This window comes from Chroicocephalus ridibundus, chromosome 7 (genome assembly GCF_963924245.1).
Source record: "Chroicocephalus ridibundus chromosome 7, bChrRid1.1, whole genome shotgun sequence".
Taxonomy (NCBI): Eukaryota; Metazoa; Chordata; class Aves; order Charadriiformes; family Laridae; genus Chroicocephalus; species Chroicocephalus ridibundus.
The window spans coordinates 54,145,379-54,172,314 of NC_086290.1; the positions used below are offsets into that span (position 1 = coordinate 54,145,379).

At 37.0% G+C, this 26,936-nt stretch overlaps 1 protein-coding gene across 3 annotated transcripts in view; it reads left to right on the forward strand.

Moving 5' to 3' along the window:
* NCOR1 (nuclear receptor corepressor 1) overlaps positions 1–26,936 on the forward strand; it is a 72,359-nt gene that overhangs the window by 2,915 nt on the left and 42,508 nt on the right. For all 3 annotated transcript variants that reach the window (XR_010071981.1, XM_063341400.1, XM_063341401.1), the window contains exons 2-10: positions 11,588–11,765; positions 14,121–14,260; positions 16,439–16,634; positions 18,406–18,588; positions 20,544–20,657; positions 23,073–23,129; positions 23,612–23,664; positions 25,521–25,587; positions 26,463–26,635. Coding sequence is in view for 2 of the 3 variants with exons in the window: in XM_063341400.1 (XP_063197470.1) it covers positions 11,658–11,765; positions 14,121–14,260; positions 16,439–16,634; positions 18,406–18,588; positions 20,544–20,657; positions 23,073–23,129; positions 23,612–23,664; positions 25,521–25,587; positions 26,463–26,635 (1,091 nt within the window). In the remaining variant the exon portion in view is untranslated. The remainder of the gene's footprint in view (positions 1–11,587; positions 11,766–14,120; positions 14,261–16,438; positions 16,635–18,405; positions 18,589–20,543; positions 20,658–23,072; positions 23,130–23,611; positions 23,665–25,520; positions 25,588–26,462; positions 26,636–26,936) is intronic.

Consider the following 26,936-nt stretch of genomic DNA (forward strand, 5'->3'; position numbering starts at 1 on the left):
TGATGCTCCCTTCCTCTTTCATGCTAGTTCAGTGTTTATTCACCATCTGTTAAATGACTATCGCAGTCTGGGCCTACTGGGGCTTAAGTTCAGTTAGTCGGTGAGCATGCAGAAAGCTTGATCTTACCTTGGAGCTATGTTTCCTCCCAGTATCCTAAGATAGATTTCTATGTCCTTGAATAGCTTCATCTAAACCACTTGTGTAGTGTTGCCACTCCCAGACTGATTTGATATGCATTTTTTTTTTTCTTCAGGCTTAAGGAGGATGTTGGTCTGTGTGGTTTTGAATTCAGTGACTTCACCTGCTTACGATTGCAAAGGCTATTGCAAAATTAAGATACTGTACTGGTACAAAGATGCATCAGCCATCTCTGAAAAATCCTATTGTTCGTAACTCTCAGCAGTAAAAAATTCAGAAATGAAATTTTTATGCAGATAGATTACCTGAACAAACTGTTGACCAGGACTTAAAAATTCAGTGCACGTTGAGTGACTAGTTTTGGGTAAATCTGAAAATGAAAATACGCTCGCAAAGATAGCGAGGGAAAGAACACCTATAAATGAAAAGGAAGAGGTGAAGTATAAAATATGCTTAAACTAGTGTGATGTCTCTCTTAATACCTCCTCTTGTGCCATACATCCAGTTGTGCCTTATGCTGTGCTGCAACAAAAGTGTGTTTGGTTAATTCTCTTCGTAATCTTCATGAAGTCAGAGTCCCCTCAGAGTTGAAAACAGCGGCAGTTGCCTTCCCTGGCTGCAGGACACGGGCCGAACGGTCCACCTGAAACATCCGCTGGGCCATTACTGGGGGGGGTCCTGGGCAAAACCTGGGGCTGTTTTGAAAAGTGGATGCTGTCCTGAATGGATTAAAACGCATTACTGTTTCAGGGAAGATGTCTACCAAATGTGAATATAAATCAACTAGGAAACCTACTGATTCCTGTCCTGTTTGTCAGTGTTAGAAAGTTAAGCCCATGTAAGTTGATTACATGTTCAAGTGCTGTTCAGCAAACTAGATAGGTATATTGTTGCAGTTCAGCTGTACTCTTCACCTCTTTAATAGTTGTTGGCGGGGGGGAGAGGAATTAGTTTAAATCAAAAAAATTGTGTATACTTTGTTATCCACTGTAGAGTTTTGTCTCAGGTTCATGTTTTTCAACTCTTGTTTCTGTTCTTACGCTACCTGAAATGCTGTATTGATAGAGAAGGGGTGTCTGAAAGGTGGGAATTCTCCCATATAATCTGTGTAATTTCATGGGTTAGCTTTCTTGAAATGTTATTCCCAAAACCTTTCTTAGTAAATGTGGTCACTTACCTGTTCCATTATAGCCATTCTTTAGGCGCTGATGTTTCACTGTCGTCTCAAAGATCAGACTTAGGCATATCTAGAACCTTGAAGTTCTGTGTGTTTTTTCCCACAAATATCAAGGTTAACTTATACTGTTCGTAGTTCAAGATGCGTTTCATTCTTCGCCTTTTTCTGTGACCTAGAGGCTGTTGTGTGAGTCGCAATTGGAGTTATATTTTTATATGTTGCTGCATTCCCTGTGAAGCAGAACATCTCAAACTTAATCATAAATGTAGTAACAATAACCTTTGTTTCCAGAAGGCCCTGGTGCATTTCCTGTGGAGTATCTGAATAGACCTAGCCATTGCTCTTATGTACAGTAAATTTTTTTCTTATTTTAATGTTATTGTATTTTCAGCTAAAATCTAGACTTGATTTTATCTGAACCCAGTCAACTGAGGACAGTGATGAGGCTAATACTTAGGTTCTCCTGAACCCTTTTATAGATGTGGTTTCTCTCATAACACATCGTAGTTTGTGGAGCTATGGGTTTAGTCAGTATGGATTAGTCAAGTTATATTTCCTCTTCCAAACCAAAGCTGCTTTAAAAAGCTGTCACTACAGATACGGTTTTGATAACGAATGAACTACAAGAAGAAGCTGGAAACTTGAACTGTGACCACGTAATTTCTTGCATTAGATGATGTCAAAAGAAGTTTTACCTACAGACGGATTAACAGTGGAGGGATAAATTCATGTGCAGTAGCTGTTTGTAAAGTGCTTGTGCTTTCAGTGCAAGATGGAGAAGTAAAGTTGTTGTTTTGAAATAATATTTTATGTGTAGTGTATGATATATATGAAGTTTGGTATCATCGTGGTTATCTCTAAATCATAGGTGAAATGGGAGGAAATAGGTGAATTTGAGTAAACCTCGGTGAGTTATTGGGCGCTGACTCATGAGTGAGGATGACTTGCCGAGGAAGATTGTCATAGTTCTTATCACCGCTGTTTGCGTAGCATCTCTTGAACCTCTTGCATGCTCCAGACTGGTGTATTGGAGGATGCTTGGGTTGATTTCTGTTTCACCTTGAAGTTTTGTGGGTGGAGTTTGAATGCTTCCGTTGATGTTTTGTAACCAGTTGAATTACCCCTGTGGCAGGGATGGGGCCCTTCATAAGGGATAAGGTAGATGTCTGGGGTTTGGGAACTGCTGCAGTTATCTCAGAAAATAGCTGTCTCCCCTTGTGAATGAGAGACCTTGTCTGTTTAGTGTTTGGACTTTGTAGGGTTTTGCTTTGGACATTCAATTCTGTAGGTTTGGTTCTGGTCTTTGGCTCAGGATGGTTTTCTGTGGTGTACATGAACTGCATGCTGTTTGCTATCTTGGCACACTGAGAATCTGGTGTTGCTAGGAAAACCAAAATATGTTTTAAATGTCTTTAGAATACAAACTGTCTACTTTTCTATGATATACTTTTACAACCAAAAAACTTCTAATGTGTGTACCTTTCTTGGGTTTAAATCGTTGCTCAGTGGTACTTGTAGTCAAGGAATGTCTACATCCTTCATTTCCATTTTCGAAGGGAGGATTTCCACCTACCTCTCTTGGATAGCTTTGCTGTTATTGTCACCCTGCTTGGCAGAAGAGAGTTGGATAGGTTCCTTCACAATCAGTAAGTGCTATTCCCTGATAAAACTCTGAAGGGGAGGTTTCCTCCCTCAGGGATTCTCCGTACCCCGGTATGCTAGCATGTTCACTGGTAAGCGGATGTTGAAAATATGTGCTTTTATTTGAAATGTATGCACTCAGCACCCCTCCTCCTTTTTTTTTTTTTTGTTTTTGTGTGTGTGTGAGGCAAGTGGGTAGCTGATTAGAAACTTCCTTAGATGTTAACGTAGTGTTAGTTTTTCCTGTTATGATCCCCCATATAATATGGCAAAGTTGTGTATAGCCTGGGTCTTGATATCATGTATGAGCAACTTTTCTTTAAGCTCATAAATTACAGGAGGGATTAAAATAGAATTTCCTGGAGAAGAGTATCTTGTCAGCTGAATTTGATCGACCTCATTTTGGTAGAGCACAAATTCTATTTGTATTTGTAGTTACCTAGCAGGAGAGAGAGAAACTGTTATTTAAAGATGAAGTATAACAATGTGATCCTGAGATTTGGCAACAGTTTGGTTGTAAATTGCATATGCAACCAGCGTTCACCTCTTGGAATGGCAACAAAATAATTTTAAGTACTCTTTTAATGCTTATTTAATATTTAATGTTCCAAAAGCTATTACTTAAGTACTGTAAAGAGTTGGTAGTCTCTTAATGGAAAATCTTTTTCTATTAAAATTTGAAGTATAAAATCCTATTTTAATTTTTTCCCTATCTTGATGCAGATGGAAAAGTCGTGCTAGAATAGAATATATGTGACATCTTGAATTGACTGCTGTAATGCTCCTTGACTTCTGTCACTTCTGTAAATTAAAGTATTCCATGCTTCCATGTCATCTAGAATATGAGTCAGATACTGTATAGCATAATTGTGAGTTAGTGCTTTGGACATTCAGAAATAAGATGATATTGTACCCTAGTGGAAACTTCAGGGTGTGAGAAGGGTCAAATTCATTTGTGTGGTCTTTTCTTAACATCTTTTTTCAAATACCCCCATTTCTGTATTTATGGCTTGATTCATATGACGTTAATAATGGAGATAATGTTATTTAGTGTTGCTAGTAAAACACGGCCCTATAGATGTTAATTTTTTTACTGTATTTCTAGAGAGATAGAAATAGCAATTTTTACGCCAATAACCTTTTGAGTAGAGGGAGTGCAACTACGTGAAATAAAGTTCTCAGGATTTTATGGTATATTTTAAAAGTCTTGTCACAAGAAGAAAAAGCACTTGCGCATGTGGAATTGTCATGGAAAATTCAGCAGTTGTTCTCAACTTGGAGAAAGTATGTTCATTGTTTCTATTCGTTCTAATAGCATATGCCCATATGCTTTCACTACGAGCTTCAGAGTATTCTGCAACATAAAATTGAGTGGAAAAAGATTAAAGAAAGTGTGGAAGAGGTCCTGAGCTTTGAGGGTGATGTCTGTGTTCTGCAAAAATGGGAAGAACAGTATTCTGGAACATATTTAAATAGCTGTTATTTTAATTGTCTTTAATTTCAGCATTGACCTATTAGCATTTTTTAGTTGTAAAATGCAAAGAATCTTTCCTCTTTTGGGGAATGTGCCCAACAGATTTTCTAACTTAGAAGCACCACCTGTAAGGTTGGATATTGTAGCTGGAATACACTTCCCTTTAGTTCTTGTTTTAAAGCACAAAGTTATCTCAAATCTGCTCAGGCCTCAACCTCCTGGTAGGTTCTTGAATGAAAACCCTATGTCTTTTAGCATTGTCCTGTCTAATAATCCTGTAGCTAATTTTCTTGCTTACCATCCCATTCGGCAATACTTTGCAGAACTTTGTAATCAGACTTGAAGGGTTAACATAAATCAGTTTGAACCCAAACTTATTTTCCTTGTCACTAAGTTTTTTCATTGTTGTTTTTCTGAGTAACTGTCATAAGACTATGCTGTTAATTGGACATTAAGGCAGTGACTGAAGGACTAATTACTGCTCTTGAATTGTCTAGTGCTTTTTTATTTAAGACTTTTAGATTGCTAAGTCAGTCCTAGTTTGTAACGGTACTGTTCCCGTTCTGAGCATTGGAGTTTTAGATGGTAAGTAATGCTTGGCCTTTTACTGTGCCTGTTAGTTTGAATAAATAACTTTTTTTTTTTTATGGAGGTTGGACCCACTAAGCTATTTTTAGAAATCTGTTAGAAATGTACATGTTAGTATTTTCTTGTGTGTGGCATATCCCCAAGATGCAGATTTGGTGTTTTTGCTTGAGTGTTTGAACACATTGATGATTATCTGACAAAATAAAAATACCATTGGGAAGATTTGTTTTGCAAATCTAGTAATAGACTTGAAGAGTTTTACTTCTGTGACTCTCAGCTTGTAATTTTGGGTTATTCTATGTGAGTTGGAGCATTGTCTTGAAGGTACAGACCCAAATCTGTAATTCAAGAAATGTAGTTATTGTGGTTTAATAGATTGGCCCTTAAATATACCCTGTTTTGGTTTGTTTTTTTTTCATGAGATTATTTCATTACGTTTTTATAAAGTGAAATCACAGAAAGAATTATTCACAAGTGTTGTTATCACGCTTTGGATAAAGCCTTTCTAACCACTGCTCAAACAGTCCCTTCACTCTTCATTTTCTCACCAGAGTAAACTTTGAATAAATATCCCTGAATTTAATTTTGTGATTCATTGTAGATCCCCTGCATAAGGCAGAGCCTTCCTCTTCCTTATTCTGCCATAGTTTAGTTACATCAGAGCTCAATTTACTAAGGTTGCTGATTTAAAAACAAAATCCCCCAACTCGGTTTAAGCCTTATATGACTGTAATCTAATTCTTCGCACTCTTTGTATCACACTTAGTTTCCTCAAAAACAAGATGAGGAAAATTCCCAAAAGGATGTGAAATTTAATTAGCAAATGTTGGTTAAGTACTTCAAGATGGCATGAAAATTACTCTAAATGCAAAAGTATTAGCTTGTTTCGTATATGCAAAGAGAAATTGAGTCTCCCTGTGAGACTGGTCTTTTATCCACGAAGGCGAATGGGAAAGTAGGGGACCGGCTACTGCAGCACACGGGCCGTGGTCCCACACACCCGGAGTAGGTGACTCTGCCGTCCCTCTGGCCTCTTGACCCCTTCCCTTCTGCTGGCATAAACATTTGTGTGGCTACGCGTTGAGCGGTTTTGGGGAACTGGCCTGCTAAAAATAGTCAACAGTTTTTAACCTGCTGTATTTTCCCGAGCGAAGGAGTGCTTTTTTCGGGCAGCGCTAGCTTTTGTCTGTTTAAAGTGCTGCAAGACTTGAGTTTTATTTCCGATTCACTCATTGACTATTTCCTGAGTAGTCTTTGATAGATTTCTTAAACTTTCTGTTGTTCGTTTTCCCATGAGTCTACTGAAGATAGTACATACTTCTGCTTCTTTCTGAGGCATTTTGAGATCTGGAGATCAAGAGATACTATTCTAATTAGTATTCCCTCATAGAAACCAATCTGAAATTGTGCTATGACTGTTGCCACTATAATACCCAGTTCTAACTTATTTGTAACTTACTCGGATTTCTCCGCATATGACAAATGTAAGTGCAAACAGTAGCTTTTAAGGGGAAGCCTGAATCGGATCTGTTCAGTAGTTTGAGCTGGCCAAAGAGAAAAATATTGTCATAACTTTAGAAATAAATATTGTTAAATCATTTCCTTGCCCGAGAAGCGAAAATTAACACAGGGACGAGTATCTCTCCACGGTTCCTGAAACTGTAACTCTTGTCACTGCTTTTTCTCAGCTGGGTGTCTTCAGACTTTTCAGTTTCTTTTCTTTTTTTTTTTTTTTTTTCCCCTGACTCTTTGCTCCTACTTCTCCTGTAACTCTTTTTTTTTTTAATATTATCCATTTGACACTAGACACTACTGTGTTTCCCCATCCCTTGTACGTTTTACTGCAGTGTTTGGGAATGTCAGCGAAGTGGGACACTATAGCAGAAAGGACTGGGTTCTGAAATACCAAACAAGAAAAATTCCTTCTGCCCCTTCTAATTGTCAGCATTCAGTGAGACAGACAATTTGCCAGCCTGTTTGGCAGCTGTATGAAAGTATTCATGACCAAACTTATCTTTGTGAGACATTTAAGGCAGAATTCCAGTCTTTAACAGTTCTCGTAAATGTTTATGTGAGGAACCTCTGAAATTTGCAGAATAACATGAGAAGGTATGAAAATACTTGTCTGAAAAATAGAATCTTGCTGTCATTGACTGTGCAGAGTCAGAAGCTGATTTCTTGTATTGTAAGTTGTCAGGGGTGCTGAAGATGAAGATGAGCAGCCTCTGTTCTGGCAGAGAAGAGGGAACCAGTGGAAGGATCGGAGAGGCAGAGAGAGTTAATAGCGAGGAGCTTTAAAGGAGAATTCTGATTGGATTTGAGTGGAGCAAGACGAAGTTTGTCATGACTAATGGAAACAGCAGTGAGGAAAGCCCGGATGAGATTGTTTACAACCTACACACACAGTTAGAATTTTATGCAAAAAGGCTGCCGTATTTAAACATAGTCTGAACATATGGAACTTTGAGAGATTACAGCAGGAAGCTGTCATTGCCCTCACTGACCAAGAAATAGATTAATGAAGAATAAATTGTGTTCGCTGGATACATGCGAGCAGATGCTGAAGAGAGAGGCAGATGCTTTTAGATGAACGGTCATAAGGTTGCCTGCAGAGAAATAAGAGTTGAAGTAAAGTACTTACATCCATAATTGCAGAATTAAAGTAGCAAGACAGGGAGAGATCAGCAGAATATTGGTGGTAATTCTGTAGGCAAATATTGGGAAAAACTTCTTCCCCCCTTCCTCCCCCCCAGTATGGCAGAGCGTAAACCAACTTGTCCTGTAGGAGACTGGGGTCTGCAGGGCTTGTGGAGAGGGCAAATTAGGAGAGTGCAGGCACATATAAATGTCTGTAACAAGAAGAGGAGGCTTAAGAGGGGAAGGAAATATACTTCAGTGTCACTTTACGTGTTGTACTACAGTGTTGGTTTTGTCTTGACAGAAATGAGATCCTGTGCAGAATCCCTATCCTTTAGTTCCCTCCCTGCCTTGTAATTGTCAATATGTAACCATGTATTCTCCTCTAATGTTACTGCCCTTATCTCTTCCTGTGGTTGTGTCAGTTCCCCTGGGGAGGGGAAGAATGCACCCCAACCATTGATAACTTAATTTTTTTTCTTTTTTTTTTTTCTTCTCTTCGCTTTCCACCTCTCTTATTGACCGCAATTATGACCTCTAATGCTGTTTCTGTTGCCTTCCTCTGTTGGCGGCTTTTCTTTATTTAACCTTTATTTTTTTATTATTATGGTGCTACAAACATGATCATACTTGCAGTTCTCAGTAGGAAGGCCATTAGACTGAATTTTTTCATACATATTATGTAAAACTTGTAGGTTATGAGATTAGGGGTTTTGGCTAACATTGTTGGATGGATGAAGGATGTCTGTGCTTGTGCACTCTGCCTGCCTCCCCCCCGCCATCATTCCATGTCTAGCACAGAATCTGGAGAGGTGGTCAGGACCTTTCGTTGTCGGTTGTGAAAGGTTCTTATATATCAGTGAAGATTTCAAGACTAACAGTCCTATCACAAACCTAACAATCTGTACGCTGAAGTTCTTGTGAATGAAGAAATAGCCTTTATAGCATCATACAAAGTGACCGCGGATTGAACTTTCAGCACCTGGGTTAATAATCAGCCTGCGGGCTGGACTGAATATTGAGAAAATAAGAAGATGTAACTTGACAGAGAGAAACTAGAAAGGACCTTGAATCATGCAGTAGTTGGCCTGTATTAATGTGTGATTTTCAGGTGGTTGCTCCCCTGATCTCCCTTGCATCCCCAGATTTGCCAGACTGTGGTCAGCGTGTAAGAGAAGAGAATAAGAACAAGATGAGTATTGATACTTTCGCAGAATCTGGTGTGTGTTTCTGGCTCCCTGTGCCTCAGAATGAGCATCACAGGACTAGAGATGGTTTGGAAGTGGTTGACAAGAAACAGCCAAGTAGACTAGGATTTTCAGTGTGGAAAAGATATGGCTGAAGGGATAGGATAGAAGTCTACAGAATCTTCTGTGCAACAGGGAAGAAAAGAATAGGAAGTAGATGTTTGGTCTGTTCCAATGCCAAAGCTAGAGATATTGAAGAAAGGTAGCAGGTCGGGAGCAAACAAAAGCTGGTGGTTTCTCATGCGAAATGCCACTAAACTGTAGAAGTTCTTGCAACAAGCAGTTGTGAATGGTGAGAGTTTATATTAGTTCAGAAAAGAGCTGGACAAACCAATGGAAGAGAAAGCCATTAAGAAATCTTGAAGAGAAAGGCTGTGACTCGAGGAATCCCTGAGCCACAGGGAGTGTCTCAGGGAGCCACTAGAAGGCTGGAGAGTTTGTTGGGAAAATACAGGTGTGTGCTCCCTAAATGCCTGCTGCTGGCCATCCTCAGCCACAGCATATTGGGCTAAAGAAGCTTTGGTCAGATCCAGTATTACTGTCTTTATTCCTCACTAAAGTTATTAAGGTGTAGCAGACATACATATATATATATTTTTATATATATATATATATGTAATTCAGTTAGATAATTTCCACATATTTATGAAGACTGCATATGAAGATACAAAGCTGGTGAGGGAGCAGAAGTTAGAGTTATCAGCAATTCATCAAACTAACATTTATACTTTTGTAACCTTAAACTGCTTGAGCATCCTTATACCACAGAGCCAGTTGTTCGTTTAATAATAAAAGTTCACCAGCCTGTGATGGGAGTAGTTATCACATTAGTAAACACTGGATTGAGCTGACAATTAGCTATATGCCATAGTTTTATACGGACTTGTGTGGAAGTTGAGAGAGAAAAAGGTTTTTTTTGCTGTAGTTTGGATTTAGGAATACATTTGTGTGTTCAGCTACTATACCTTACAACTAACCAGTACAATGTGTGTTAGCTAAAACTGCTTGCTTTCTGACAGTGTTTCTTGATTAATTGGGAAAGTGTATGACTCAGACCTATTAGACCATCACACAGTTGGTAAAGATGTACTCTAATGAATGCAGCATGAATGATGAAGTATAATAAGTGTTAATGGTGAAGAATTCTTTGTTAGAACTTGTCACTTGGGTATGAGTTATGGTACTATAATAGATATATAGGCACTATAAAGCACACAACTAATGATCTGTAGTATTGCTTTGAAAGAGAAACTGTAGTTTTCTTTAATTTTTCATATCTGATATTTGTTTAAGCGGTAAATCTAAATAAACGTATCTGTTTAACAGGTAAATCTAAATTTGTCTCATTAGTCTTGATAGTCCAACGTGTAAAACTTTCTTTCTTTGGTGGAGAAGTGGGGGGAAAAAAACAACCAGAACAGGAATGATAAAATATGTCAGATAAACTTTAAGATCTGTTTGTATAGTGGTGCCTGGTCCTTTCCTGATCTGATTTTGTCTATTGACTGTTAATGGAAAATCCAGTTCAGAAGTATAACTTTACATGTGATGTTTGTGAAAGGCTGCAGATTAACGTGCTTTGAAATGAAGCCATCTAGGCAGGGATCAACAGTTACTTTATTTGAAGGTCTGATATGTCTGCTAGGCTCTGGACCAGAGGTTGAGAATTTGCTACAGGTCCGATAGAATTCTATATTTAATACATAGGCTCTAAGGATTGCATCTTTTGAGCCACTGGAGAGAAGTATCTTCTGTTTAAAAAATATATTTCCTGCTTTTTTGATTAGAGCCGTAATTTACCTGCTCAGAGCACTGATGGGTGCAGTGCTAAATCAGTCTGCTGATCTTCAGCAGCTGAAACTATACACAGCTTCATAGATGCTTGGACTTCGTTAGTGAACTTGTCTGGATTTTTTCAGTATTTAAAATCTTCCCCAGATCAGTATGCGTTTCAGTGTTCACTGTAAATCTGTAGCTGGAGAGTACAGTAGAGGCAAAGTAGTCATTGAATGTCAACTAAGCAGGATTGTTTTAAGGCTTCATAGGATACGCAGTTTCTGGCATCCCATATGAGACAAACTATGCTGTCAATTGAAATAGTGGTTTGGGGTTTTTTTTTTTGTAACTGCCTTTTTTTTACTGACTTCTTTTGTCAAGCTGCTGTTAGATGGTAATAGTATTTTAGGGCTTGATGAATACACTGTGGTTTAATGAACTGTATGTGGCATTGAGTAAAGCAGCCCTAAGACTACCTGAATCCGAAAGTAAGAAACAGTTCACAGAATCCAAAAACTCTGTAGAAGAAATGAAAGTGAACTTCACGTTGTGCTGAAGAAATTTACAGTAAATAAAAAAATCCATCTATAGACTATTATAACCTCTTTAATGTCTATTTAAAGTGACGTATTTTTCTTTTAAAATCCTCCTGATTCAACTGGTAACTGGTAAAATGATGTATTCTGACAATATAATCCTCAAATCTTTGTGTAGACAATGCTGACATGTCTCATTTTGAGCCCATTTAAGACCTGTTAACATGTTTCAGACTAGAGTAACCTATTAAATAAATACATCAGGAAAAAGCTTTTACTGGTAATGGTTGTTTTGCTTAGGTGACTATGGCTGTAATGTATTGTGAGTACATCTGGTACTTCAGTGCTTATCAGTGATCTTTTTTCCTTTAGGCGGTTTCCTAGAAACATGATTGCTTGCTGGTCTTGATCTCACAGCTTTGTGAAGACTTCTTCTCTGATAATGTCAAGTTCAGGCTACCCTCCTAACCAAGGAGCATTCAGCACAGAACAGAGCCGTTATCCCACTCACTCTGTCCAGTACACCTTCCCTAGCACCCGGCACCAGCAGGTAAGGACACAACAGGGTTACAAATTTAGCAAGAGTACAGTTTGGGTGTTTGCTGTGCCAAACGGGATTATTTGTTTTTAACCAATGTAATAGAAGTTGTTCATATTTGAAAACGGTAGAGTTGCAGGTGAATGCGCCCAGTTAAAAGTGACTGGGGAAATCTGTCTAACAATGTTTGTGCCTTTGGAGTTTGGCTCTTGCGTTATACTTACTCAAGTCTATTGTGCCTTTGAATGAGGGTCTGACTGCAGTGTAACTTCTGGGAAGTGTAATCTATAGCCATGTGCTGCTCCTTGGTTCCTTCAGAAGTGTTACCTTGAAAGGATATAATTAACTGTTGGAATTATGCCTTCCTGCAGTGCTGTAGCTGAAATTATTAAAATCCTTGACTACCATTGACTGCGGTTTTGGCTTTTTAAAGTTCTTGCCTGTGTGTTGGTGTTGTTTTTTTTTTTTCCTTTTTTGCGCCTTCTTTCTTTTTACATGACTAGCATTAAAAATATTCTATAAACTGTGAAGGTATCCTAAATAAAACCCTACAGCTTGTCAATATTTCCTGTTATTTAACATTTGTAAATCTACTCAAACTGGCAAAACGCTTTAAAAGTTTGCTTCTCTTAAAGGCTGTACAGTGAGAATGCTGCCTCCTCAGCAGGTTGAATCTTTTTGATTCTTACTTCCTCTGCTTTTTTATATTTGGTTTTTCATCATTTAATAGAAATGCTCAAAGTGGCAAAGGAAGTGTTTTGTCTGCTGAGGAGAACTGCTGCCAGTGTTGCTTAGGTAAATAGTTATGGGGTGGTTTGTTTTGCCCTCCCTTTTTTTTTTTTTTCTTTTTTTTCTTCTGAAAGCACTGCATTTTGCTTCTTCAAGATTATGTTTGTATCTGCTTTTTTACTTTTTTTTTTTTGACAGAAAAATGAGTTTTATAATTCTATATCTTTATCATTGGGAATGAATATAAACTTTCTGGTTTTATCATTGGTTTTGTGTAGTCTGAATAAATTCACTAGGGAATGTGTTCATAAACTTTTGTTGTAACTTTGCTTTAATTTGCTGATGTTTACTCATCATAATAAATTTGGCCAACTAAGTGTGTCTGAGCCCGTATGCATTGATAGCAATAATTTTCCAAGAGCATGCAAATAACCTGTCTCCAGTTAGTATGCGTCTAATATGAATGCAGTGCTCTGGGTGTAACAAATCCTTTGAGAGACTGGACTCTTGGGGCATTTATGGGTACAAATTTTCTCTTTTTTACCCCTTCTTAATTAATCTCCCATTAGGCCCAGGAGTGTAAGAAATGAACCCACAGTCATCTTTGCTCCTTCTCTGTAAGGAATAGTGGGCTCTATTCTCTACAAGCTAAATGTAGTTCTTGACAAAATCTCCATGCAAGGTGGAGAATGCGAGTCTGAAATGTGAAAACTTGTGTTACACTCTGAATTTTTTCTGAAGCAGTTGTACTGGTGCTTCCAGCTATCTGTGTCCTGAGCCAGAATTAGGGGAATGGATTTCTAAGAGTCTCCTGCTTGGTCATTTCTGTCGAGCATTTATTCTGCCATCCTGTGCTCTCTGTGGCACGGTCGGCTGCGGACGACGAGCTCTTGGCTTTAGAACAGTTCAGGTTTCCCTTGTTTTAATGAAATTCTCCTGCTGCTACAGATACTTTAGGTGTTTTGTTCTACTTACATGTTTGCAAAAGGAAATTCAAGAATTGGAGCTTTTTGGCTTGCTCTGTATTTATTTTTAGATAATTCGTAAAAGCTAAATCTTATGGGTAATGACCTATTGCGTGTCTTACGGAGCTTCTCTTTGGTTAGTGCTGCCTGCCATACCAGTGGTGGAAGACCCATGTATACAAATAAATTGTCTTGTACCTCACTTAATTATGAATTGTATCAGTCAGAAGATGCATATTGTCTGACTCTTAGTCCTAATTAATAGGGTCTGATATAAAAATGGTGAGGTGATAACAGAAGGAATTACCTCAGGGTTGCTAAAATATATTTTCAGTTCATCACTTTGTAGTTGGATGTGCAAAATTGATTTTTAAGGATTTTTTTTTTTTAAGGGATATTCTTCTGCAGCTGGCTCATTTATGTTTTATTAGAAGTTGTTGATAAGCTAGGTGGAGTTCTTAGCATAAGTATTTAGTCTCTTTAAAGTTAACTTATAACTTAGAAATGCCATTTACAAACTTTATTTTTTTTGAGTTGGAATAAAGCTTTGGTGATCTGGTCTTGGTCTGTATTTAATAACTTTGGAAACGATCATTCCGTGACACCAAAGGCTTTTTTGATCCTGTCTTTTGCACCGTTGTTCCTGTTAACATCATGAGTGTGTTTCATTTAGGAATTTGCAGTTCCCGATTACCGTTCGTCTCACCTGGAAGTCAGTCAGGCAACCCAGCTCTTGCAGCAGCAGCAGCAACAGCAGCAGCAGCTCCGGCGCAGGCCTTCCTTGCTTTCTGAATTTCACCCGGGCTCGGACAGGTGAGGATGCTCGTTTTGAAGTATGCGAACAGGAATCTTCTGTGTGTCCCCGCGCTTTCTGTAAAGTTAGTTTTGACTTTTGAATAGAGAGTTTTTTGAGTTTCACAGTTTTTTGCCTGACTACTGGACTTTATTAATTGGTGCTCTGTTGTTGTAACAGTGTCGGCCTCCTGCGTTTGAGGGTTGGAGCTGTTGTGTAATTCCTCAGTTCCTTTGGCTTAACTAATATTTCACAGACAGGAAGTGACAGTCTGCTTCGCTTTTCCCACACCTCTGCTAACAAAACCGTCAGTAAACTTTGAGAATCCAAGTGCATACTGCAAACTTTTTAATGCTGTTTAGGCTAAAAGTGTGCAAAGTTTGTAACTTTCGATAATTTAGTCCTGCCCAGTGGAAGCAACAATTGCAAGAATTGTTGCAATGTGAGTATTACCTGTCATGCTTCCTAGATTAGGTTTGCTTATTCAAGAAATGGTCTCTGTGTGGCTGGGCAAGTGAGAAACAATAGAGCTAATTGGGTATTTGGGTTGTAGGAACTGTAAAACACTGAAATGTGGCACAAAATGGACTAAATCAGAGTATGCTACTTCTGGTAAGACACTTGACAGCTTCATATCATTTGTTCTAAATACCCTTTTTGTCAGTCTCATAGGCCATTGCTGTCTCTGTGTAAATAGATGCCACTGATCTGGGATCCAGCAGGTTAACTGAGGACAAGTATAGTGGACAACTATAGTGAATTTTATGTTGTAATGTAGTTTCAGATTGGTAATATCCTACTTCTCAGTGAAATACGTTACATCACAGCGGATACTGATGAATGTTGAAATGTACATTAATACTACTGTGAGGTTAATAGGTTCAATGAAGTCTTCAGACCGTATTAAGCATTCATTTGACTATATACGTGAAGAATATTGGATGTACTTTGAAAACCAAATTTAAAAATTAAAAACCCACTACAGATCAGGCTAAGATTAACTGGATTGTAGTAAATTAGCAAGAACATGCATTGGTTTAGGGATGAGGTTACTATACACTTTATGCACCACAATTCTTTAGCATATTAGTATGCTGATATACAATTTTAAGCAAGAGTTATTGCTTGTAACAACATTTTTGTTTTGTGTTGTTTTTTTTTTCCTTGGGTTCTTAGTAAGTATATCTGCTAGGAGCAACTTTATATGCTGGGTTACTGCTAGCAGTTTATTTTGGCTATAACTGAGGTATCTGGTTCTGAACAAATACCAGTAATGAATGTTGTGTAAATACTGGTCTACCTTAAAGTCTCATTAGAATATTCCCAGAAATAACTTGATGATAGTGAAATCTGGGGCTTGCATATTGCCTTCATCTTGTGTCACCAAAACGTCAGTACGGCTCTGTTTTAGTGCTGAGAATCATAGTAGTTTTTAGAGATCTCAAAAATTCAATTTATAGCAGAAGTAAATTCCCCCTCTCCCCGCATAGTAAATTTGCAAAAACTTCTTCAGTAGTTCTGGCAAAATACAGGAAATTACTGTCATCTCTTCAGTGGCACTTCATAGGAAGATGTTGAAGCATATGAGGTTCTTTTATGGACATCCTGTGCATTGCACTGTAAAGAAGCTAGTGATACCTTCTTCTGCATTTTTCTGAGAAGGAGGAGTTTTTGAATGACTCATGGGTTGAATCAATGAATGTTTCTGTCACGTAGTAGCATTTTAATAGATATCAAGTTCCAAATAGGCTCATGGCTCATTTGAAGCATTCTGTGTATATTTGAAAATTATTTGACTGCAAAAATGAAATAACCGAGCTGTTGTGGCCATCTGTGTTCAGTGGAATATAGTACTATATTTATCTCATGGATTATTTTTTTTGTTCATAATTTGACTCAGAGCTCCAATTTCAAAAAATATTATTGTATCAGTGTTAAGTTTCTTTTTAAGGGTTTGTAACGATAGACATGCGTTTAAACAGTGTCCTTTAAGATTCAAGTTAATTTTCTCTTTTTCAATGGATTTTTAGCTGTTGTGTTTTTGAAGATCATACTTACAAGCACTTGTTTGCTTTGCTGTTTAGAAGGAACTTCACTAAATTGCATCTCCAGTATATTTGAAAAGGGTTGAGGAACGCCAAGTAGTTTTCTTGTATGGAAAATGTATATTTTAATAGTTTATCTCTTGTATATATTAGGCCTCAGGAAAGGAGAACTGGATATGAACAGCAATTTCATCCAGGTCCATCTCAGACAGATCATGATTCACTGGAATCTAAGCGACCACGTCTTGAACAAGTCTCTGATTCCCATTTTCAGCGTGTCAGTGCAGCTACTGTTTTGCCTTTAGTACATCCTCTGCAGGAAGGGTTGAGATCTGCAGATATTAAGAAGGTAAAACCATTTTCTGTTACGATGCTGAAGGTGTAACTTCCTATGTTGTGGTGATTTAATATTTTTATTTCTTTTTCTGTTAGGTAATTTTTAAAATTTCTTTAAGTTCATTCTTTTAACCCAAAAACTTAATTTTACACGTTATCGTGAACTGTGGTCTTGAGTCAGCGTTACTCTTTTATAAAAAGAACAATAAGATAAGTCTGCCTCAAACACAGTAAAAAGACTGGAGTTCTGAGTTGCCACTAAATGCTTAAGTCATTAAAAATCTCAGTTGCAAAATTATTATAGTATAGTACATGAAATATTTCTGCTTTTCAGTTGAAAGCTGCTGGCAAGTGCGTGCAAGTCCACTTTTTTTCTGTAATGAATGTTTGTACTGAATGGTCAAAGTACTCCCCTCCACCCCCTCTCCCTTTTAAGCGTTTGAAATGAGTCTGCTTATTTACGTAACAGTAATTATACTTGTCACTGTCTCATTTTGGGTAAATCTAGGGCAGTCTGGTTTGGCGTGGATATTTTCTATTGTAGATACTGAATATTGATTAGCGCAATTTGTGTAGAGCAGACAAATGTCTTTTAAATGAATATTTAATATCTTCTCTCGTGCGTGCACACAAGCACACTGACTCACACCCGAAAAGGTGGTACGTAGTGGGTGTGACTTTTGAAGGTGAGCACTCAAGTTTCTAAACTCAGAGCATTTAAAGAAAAATTTCACCATATGGATTCAAAAGGTAATAGGCACCAGATTTTTTAGAAATCGATTACTTGTCATGCCTTCTCTCTACCATTCCTTTTATGTGAATAAACTGTCTGTGAAATAAAGTAAAATTATGATGGCATGTGATTTCTTAGTAACTTGCTGTGTTGCATAGCAAAGATAAGATCAAAGGGGATTGGAGAAACCAAGCTAAGGCATGCAATGTTAACATGCTTGCATGTAACTGAATTTTTGTCCAGGCGCTACATAAAGATATCTACTGTCTCAGTGTAGAAATACAGCCTTGTATTATGTAGAGAAGAGGAATTCAGGCACATCGTCTTTCAGTCAGATTGGCTTGAATGAGGGATGTATAACTGAGCTGGCATTTGCCAGCTAGGTAGTCATGGAGCATGATGGTTTGAGGACAAAAACAAAGACAAGGTACAACAGTGCTTATGTTAGAACATCAAGCAAGTTGGAATATGTTGTTTAGAGATGGGCGAAAAAGAAAAGACAAAAAAATCAAAGCCAAGTGAATAGTGACCTATCGTCCCTTAAGTCATCACTTTTCTTAACTCATGTTAAGTTCAAGAGAACTTAACATTTATAACCACAACTAAATCCAGATGTACTTTATCAGGCTGGTCATGGTTATCTTCAAGAGTATCCTCATCAATATACGTGCAGAGTACTGAGGATTTGCTCTCAAGTAACCCTTCATTTAAATGTAAAAGATACTGTTGATGTTTATGAAGATATATTTTTAGAAGGGAGGTGTTTTGATCTTATTTTGGTTTCAAGGTGAATATTGAAGTTTGCTGTTATTTTTCAAGGTGGACTTTGAAATTATGCTATCATAAATGGGCTGTCAGTTAATTCTAAAATATTTAGAGCACTAATAAACTGAAATATTTAACTTATCTCCTCAACTGAGATACAGATAACTGGAAATTCTTTTTAATTCATGCATGCTAATTTGGTTACTGAACACACATTCACCTGTTATCAATAAGACTGATTTCTCTCAATCTCCCCCCCCCCCCCCCCATCCTGTCCCCATGAAAGGACCCAGCTTTTGGAGGAAAGCATGAGGGACCATCTTCTCCAATTTCTGGTCAGCCTTGTGGGGAGGACCAAAATGCTTCACCTTCAAAGCTGTCAAAGGAAGAATTGATACAGAGCATGGACCGTGTGGATCGCGAGATTGCGAAAGTTGAACAGCAAATCCTTAAACTGAAGAAAAAGCAAGTAAGCATAGCAGACACTACCATTGTTTTCTGCCAGTGAAAAAGGTGTGGAAATACTTCATTTGTTGGTGGTAGTGGTGAATTTTTGGTTACGTGAACCAAATGAACAAGTTAAAAAGGGAAGGTTACGTATACAATTTTGCTAGAATGTTTAAATAGATTGGATATAATGTAGTTTTAAACATTTTTGAAAATAGGAGAAAGCCACATAGAACACCAACAGTAGATGGCTTTATATTTTAAACTTTTGTTAGATGATTAGTGAAACAAGGGCACTGTGACTGTAATTTCAGCTTTAAAGATGACTGCTGGGTGAGGGGAGGCTGTCATCTTTCTTCTTTCACAGTCTGTGCAAGGGGAGAATCCTTTGCACGTGTCTCCAAAACCAGAGCTTGTACAGAAGTCCCTGGATCATCTGCTTTCACAAGGGCAAGAGATCCTATAACATCTGGAGCTCAGGTTAGCCTTGGGGGAAAGTGTAGTAGGAGGGGTGCGAGTGAACAGACAGAGAGCAGAGAAATAAAGGAGGAAATCTCTTTTAATCTTTTTTTTTTTTTTTTTTTTTTTTTTTTTTTTTTTTTTTAACTACGGTCCTTGCTATGCTTTGCATCAGAGAACTGCACTTCAGCCATTGGGAGCAAAGGAAATGTTTGCTGGCAGTAGCTGTTGCCTTCCCAGTAGCTCTTGTGGCCAACTAAACCCACCCTACAATCTAGGCATCTGTTACTCGTTGGCAAAAACAAAGTCCTTGTCTCCTTTTCCTTTATGACTTTCAAAGATCCAGATAGAAGTAGTGCCAGCTTTAAGGTTTTTTTGTTTGTTTGTTTTTTAATGGGAGCTCTGTAGGAAATGAGTTACGCTGTAGGATTTGTTAACTTGTAGGTCTGGGATAGCAATAGACAGTGATATGCTTTTATGGTCTGGAAGCATTTAATTACATCTGAATTTTAATGACCTGTAGAGTGACCTTCAGCAGAAAACCAAAAAAGGATGTCACCAAGTACCTGGCTGTGTGTTAGTGATACTTATCTTCTTGTTCGTTTGTTCACTTTTCCACAAAGTCAGCAAGTACTATGTGTATCTTCTGTGAAGGTTCATTTGTTTGTAGTATGATTTGCCCTTAAAAAAAAAATATTACAAAGTTGCTGTTGCCTGCAGTAATTGAGCCTGCTTATTATGGCATTCTGCAAAAATTTTAGATTTTGAATTCTCATGAATCAAAATAGCACATTCTAGCCGGTGTTGTAAGCAGGATGGAGCATCAGAAGTTTTTTTGTTGCGTGTTTGTGGCAGGCATGGATGAAGGATATTTACAGTTAAAAAATTAAGACGTCGCCGAATCAGATTTATTTGATGTGAAAACAAATCATAGCAGTGTGGTAGCTTGGAAAATATTACTCTCTTTTTGCTTATTTGGTATTGTAACAATCTTGGAACTTCAATACATGTGGAGTGGTTTATTTCTGCTGTGAAGTACATTTAGAATGATGTTCTCTGTGGATTGTTAGAAGGACTTTTGTACCTTTTTTTTCTTTTTTAAAAAAAGTAGTAGTAATGACACTCGAATATCTACAATGTAGAAAGGCATCTCTGTGGTTTCTTCCTCTGTGAGAACGCAGGTTTGGTGCAGCTGTTCTCCAAAGTTAATGTTTTTGTTTAAAGTTAAATAGGGATAAACTATAGTGCGACAGTGGCTTTAAATTTCAACCTGAAACAAGTCTGATTTAATGCAGGTGAGACTTGTAAACAGTTAATTTGGTTTACCAATAGTACAAAAAATAGTCTTGTTACTGTACCTGTTGGCATTAAAACTATTTCATTCATTCCTTGTCCGTTAAGAGGAGAAATGACAGGCGGTGCTAACTGTTGATCAGATGCATATTTTATCTCTGGTGACTAATTACTGGTAAGGGTAACATGGTGCGGATGGCTGATTTTCTTTCTTTCGTCTCTTAGCAACAACTTGAAGAAGAAGCTGCTAAGCCTCCAGAGCCAGAGAGGCCTGTCTCCCCTCCTCCAGTGGAACAGAAACACCGCAGTATCGTCCAAATTATTTACGATGAAAATCGGGTAAGCATGCTTTTCAGTTGACTGAGTGTAGCTGTAGGTCTGACCCAATGTGCTAAAATTCCTTGTGTCTTAATTAATTTCTGTGGGGCAATTTTTGCTTCTCCTCTATTAGTGATTTCCCTGCCCCTCTTTTTAATATTCATTTACTTCTTTAAATGAAAGACACTTGCATGACACTTCTATTCTTGATCACAGGATCCTCCTATCTTATAAGCAGTCTAGGGAAACACATCTATGGGTCTCATCCCTAGACCTCTGTGTTGAGATACATATCTATCTATGTATCTACGCACATGCATACATAATAGATAGGTATGTTTGTGTCTATATATAGGTATATATAAAAAAAGCTTCAGAAATTTATCTTGAAGTCTCTTTTCCTCACATAAATACTGGCAAGCTTGGCTGAAGACACAACATTTAAATTAGCTGAAGGGGAAAAACTGCATATGTTTTAAGATTCTGTGCCTTTTTTTTTAAACTCTGACTTCTCACGCTTAAGATTTGGGTAAATGACCAGATGTGAAGAAGTAGTATATAGGTGAATTGTGAGCTTGTGTTCCATAAGTGGTGATAAAAGCACAGGAGCTCAGTAATATCGCCACCATAGCAAAGTGCTTCCTGCTTTTTTTTCCTTGGTAGTTTGGGATTAGGGAGTTGAATATCTGCTGGTTTTGAAAGTATTATGATCTTTTGTGAGAGTGGTATATGTTTGTTTAATTTCCCAATTTTATTTTGTAGTTTAGAACAGCTAATTTCTCTTACAATAGACTGTTTTTGAAAATTTGAGATGGTAAAAATCTGCAACCCAATACTAGATTTTTTTTTGTACAGTAGAACTCTGTCCCAAGTGTTCCATGCAGCCTCTTCTCCCCCTCCCCAAGTTGTCTGTAAAATTTGATGTATTTACTTAATACAGGACGTTAGGATGATTAATATGTTACAAAAACTGATGTAACCAATTTAGAGCGATGTGTTTACTTCTGGTTACAAACCAGTTTTACTGTTTTTAAATCTCCTTCATGCTATAATGAAATTGAAAAGTATTAAAATCATTCGATCACCTTACAAGACTTCCTCAAGCTCAGTTGCATGTTGAGTAGTAGGCAAAACTGTGTGAATTTGAAGACAACATAGTTGGCTACTGTGCAACTCTGTCTGCTAACTGTGGTTATGGGTGGCTTTCACAATAGAATTTTGAAGGTGCTGTTGCATTCCCCGTGTTGTGTATGTGCAAGTAGATGGGGAAACCCGTTTTTATGTTGTCTGAGATGGAGTGACGTGCATCAGTGTATAGTCATTTATTAGCTGCTTCTGTCTGTGTAGCTCTTCATATAGTGTTATATATACAAGGGGAATTACCAAGTTTGATGCATTTGTGAATCCGTTTAGCACTTGGTTTGTGTTCTCATATCAGGAATTACATGTGATTACACGTACTGCAGAATGGCAATATTGATGGGGCTTTGTACAAGTAGCACGTGTCAGTACTCACTGCCTTATTTAAAAGATTATTAAAGATGTTATTAAGCCATTTCTGTACATAGCACTTGTTTGGTGTCTTTCCGTCTACAGTTGTACAAGAGAACAGTCCACTTGGCAACTTTCATCTTCAAACCATGCAGTTTAGGATAATTACTTTTAATATTCAACTACTGTTGGCTAAAATTTGGTTAAAGTAGTAGGGCAGGAATTCACCTTTAAATGTTTTGAGACCAGAAAAACTATTCTACCAGGGTAACACTATAATATTTCCTTGATATATAATTATTTTGTACAGCTGTGAGTTCCGAAGAATTTCTCAAGATTGCAATTACATGGAAAGAGGTTAGGACTTAGCAGAATGCTTTCTAATAATAACTGCTCTATGGATTAGTTTATCGTGTGTTTTTCTTTGCAGGTGTCTTAGCGCTAGCACATAAACTGTTGGGGAGAAAGAAGCAAATTTGAACTAGTCTGTTAGGTCATTACGGATAGTCTTGTCTGCTGACAAAGGGCTTTGGAAGATCATACAGGCTTGAAATGAATTTGTGAAAGCCAACTGTCTTATCCAGTGCTGCCTCCTTTAGGGTCAGAATTGTTTTGAGGTCTTTGCCTAGCGTGAGGGAAGGAGGACCTGTGACATACTACTCTCTGTGTGTAATATTTGCTATGTTATTTATTAAACTTATGCTCTTTTTGAACTGCTTTTATACTTTTGTCGGCTTCCAAAGATGGAGATCAGAGTAGTAACTGCGCAATTCAGGTTCAGGTTTCTTGATTTGCTGAGGCAACATTGCAGAAGTAGGTTAAGAAGGATGTAGCAGGATGACACAGGGGTTTAGCAGCTAGCTTAAGTGAAAGAGTTCAGGTGCACTTTTGATACTAACTTCAGCTGCTTTACTTAAACTATACAAAAAAATTCTTTATTTGCAGAAAAAAGCAGAAGAAGCTCACAAGATTTTTGAAGGTCTTGGTCCAAAAGTTGAACTGGTAAGTTGCATTTTTTTGGTTGGTGTTTTTCGTTTGTTGTTTTTTTTTTTTTTTTTCCTTCTATTTTCTGTGTTGCTAGTGTTGGTTTCATATCTGTAATTCTGTTGTGGTAAACAGATGTAGTTCTATGTTTGTGTATAAAAGAAGTATGTGTTTAAATACACTGGTGAATTGGGGCTTGAGTGAACTGATTTGCACGTAAGCGTAATCTTTTAAAATGGATTTGAATCTATTTGAGAGAACAGTTTTGAAATATGAAAAATTGAAATACTGTTATATACATAGGTATTTATAATGATTTAATTTTAAGTAATGAAATCTGTGCTTTGTGTTGAGCATTTTTTTTCTAGTCCCTTCAGATTACACTCAGAGATGTGGCACCATTGGCAAAATATTAAAATATTGTTTAATATATTGCATATACTTTTAGAATTACGTGCATTGAAAAGTACTAAGTGTACCTTTCTAATCCAAAATTGCAGCCTCTTTACAACCAACCATCAGACACAAAGGTCTACCATGAAAACATCAAAACGTAAGTGCTTTATTATCTTGTCATTGTGCCGTTTAAGGGGGTCTAGACTCAAACATTCACTCAGATTTTTTTTTTTATCTGCGATTTACAAATAGGATGCGTGTACTTCAACCATATTTAAAAGCTTCCAGTCTATGTAACTTTCCAATTTCTTTGTAGTAGAACAGTGCTATAAGAAATCAGTTATGTGTACTGAAGGTAAAGGGAAACAGTAACTTTTCATCATAATTTAAAGATAAAAATAAATCCTAAAATGTATTTTTTAAGTTGGTAACGCTTGCATTTTTCAAAGCCTAAATACCAGATTTGACCTAGATATGCCTGGTCAACTCTTCCTGACTGTACTGTTCAGAGAAGGGTTGCAAAAGTTCAGGCTGTCAATAAATGATTTTTTTGTTATTACCTATTTATTTATTGACTTAACCATGTACTCGTTTTCTGTCATGGGCTGCGAGCAGAGTTGTTGCATGCTACACTTCCTTGTTATTTAGGGCAAACCAAATTCAGTGATTTGAAGTAAACTGGTTGTCATCTTCTGGAAGAAACGTGGATTTTGAGAAAAACTAATTTTTTTGTTCCTTGTTAAATGTAGAACTTTTTTCTCAAATTTTTATGAGTTAACTTTTTTAGTTCTCTGAAGCAAATATCTTTTATTAATGGAAATGAAGTTTTAATAAATTAATTTTAAAATGTTTTAATTAAGCTTATTTGTACTCAAATTCAAATGTCCATTAAATTGCAACTGATTCCTTTGAGTGTCTCAGTTCTGCAGAGATAATGGTGGACTCATTTCTCTACAGAAAGCAATTCATATTGTAAAATAAGGTCTTATTTTTTAATGCGTCTGTGTCAAACCAATATTGATCTTACTCTGTAGCAGTGTGTTGAAATATCAAAATAGTGATCATTCTATGGCAGTAAAAATCAACTTATTTTCAAAATGTGCATTTCACTTTGGTGAAAATAATTGCTGAATTGTAGCTGCCGTAAAAGTGCATATTCCTTATAAATCCTCTTTGAGGAAATGCCACTCTATTGTTAACTGTGAAGACCAAGGCCTTTTCATAGCTTCTCTAGGATGGTAACTGGCAGGAAAATATTTATTTTCATGTCTCACTTTGAAACTGAAATATCAGTGTTTTTGAGGCAAACTTTACTGCTGTGGCATGATTATCCTGATTCAAGTTTGTTGAAGAACATTACTGTCTTCGTAAGGTTTTTTTTTTTATTCATTAACCAATTTCTATACTACCAGTTTTCCCAAAAGAACAAATAAATTGTCAGTTTCAGATGTGAAGAAATGCATAGTGAGTTACGTGCATATTACTAACAGCTGTAACTCTTAGTACCATTTCATAATATTTTATAAGTACAGGAAAAATCCTACAGATGGTTGTCCTTCAAAAACTTCTCTTAAAGTAAATCTTTCTCCAGTCCTTCAAATGTAGCTGTACAGCAGTTCCAAAATACTTAATTTTTTATTAATATATTGTAAAACTCTTAAGGATTGAATTGCGATGATAATAGTTTTCTAAATCATAATATCTTAAGCTAAATTTACTCATTTTGGCGTAATATCTCTCTTGTGGTGAAGGAGAGCACCTAGCTTGAAATTGGAAGCTTTTGTGTCTCAGTTGCTTGTTCCAGCCTTCTTCAGGAATCTTCTCTCTGATAGAATACAGTATTAGCTAGATGATTGTTTCATCAGGAGGAACTTTCCCTCTTTTTTTCTACTACGAAAAGTATTTCTTGTAATAATGATCTGGCATCTAGAATCCATACGGGCTTTGAGTAATTTTGAAGTGCTTGATTCTTATGTAGTTCATGTTTTATTTTTTTCCAATTTCACTTTCCAGAAACCAGGTGATGAGGAAAAAGCTAATACTATTCTTTAAAAGAAGAAATCATGCAAGAAAGCAACGGGTAATACTATCATGTTTTTGTAAAAAGGGCACATGGTTGGTTTTCTCTCTGGATCCTTGACTTGCATTCCCAAATTTGTCTTGTAAATCCCATTCATTAGAAAAATAAGATCTTAAGCTAAAATTATGTTGATTTATTGGAAAGTAAACGGCAGGTTTATAATTGTGGTTTGTTGATCATTTGACTGAAATCCATCTAAAGTACAATAAGGAAAAAGCTTTTTTTCTTTTGTTTTCTTTATGAATGGAAGAGACCCGGTGAAAATCTTTAACTGTTACACCTGGCCTCTCCCTGAACTTCTTTTCTTGTATAGCAGCTATAGTATCAAAAAGAAAATGGGGCAGATGGCCAAGTTTTTTTTTCAGTTGGACAGCATTTTTAATCAAATTTGTGTACATTGGATACCAGTATTAATTGACTTAATGCTTTCTCTTACATGCTGTGGTAGCGAGTAACATACAAAGTCAAAAGGCTGTTTTGAGTGGTGTTTGAAAGATCATTTTTATTATTAAGAATAGCGGAAGATTATACATCAGATTGGAAGATTCCCCCATGAAAATGTAATGAAGTATTTTTGTTCTTACAGTCTTAGTTTATTCATGTAGGAGCAGCCCTCTACATATTGCTGAGCTTGAGGATATACTGAAATGATTCCAGCCACATTCTGTTAATTAAAATTTTAAGATAAAATAAATGAAAACAAAAAAAAAAAACTATCCACTTCCTCACCTTCTCTCTGCTGAAAATTGGGTATATGTCATCTTCAAAATGGAAAGCCAATAGAGCAGGAAAAATACGGAGCTCAGCCACATTGTGGGTACTCATCACTAAGCGTGTTTGTGTTTAGTTCAAGGTTTACTTTTGGAATTTAACAGGAACAGAAAATCTGTCAACGCTACGATCAGCTGATGGAGGCATGGGAGAAGAAAGTTGACAGGATAGAAAATAATCCTCGCAGGAAAGCGAAGGAGAGCAAAACAAGAGAGTACTATGAAAAACAATTTCCAGAAATCCGCAAGCAAAGAGAACAGCAAGAACGATTCCAAAGGTATTACCATAGATTTGAAATATTCCTATAAAATACCTCTTAGGACTTAAGTTTTAAAACTATTTATAACAAAATTAGTTTAGCTTACTGTTAGTTTAGCTTACTGGTTAGATTTTACGTTCATCATTTTAGTCTTTAAGAAAAGACTATTAGTGTTATCATACAGTATGAAGTAAAATGTTCTTTCATTGCTTTAGGGATGTCCACATTGTTCCTTTCCTATCCCCCTCTTTTGATCTGCCATCAAACCCCATATTTTTCCAAAAGGATTGCAGAAGAAGGGCTAATTAGCAGAGGCTAG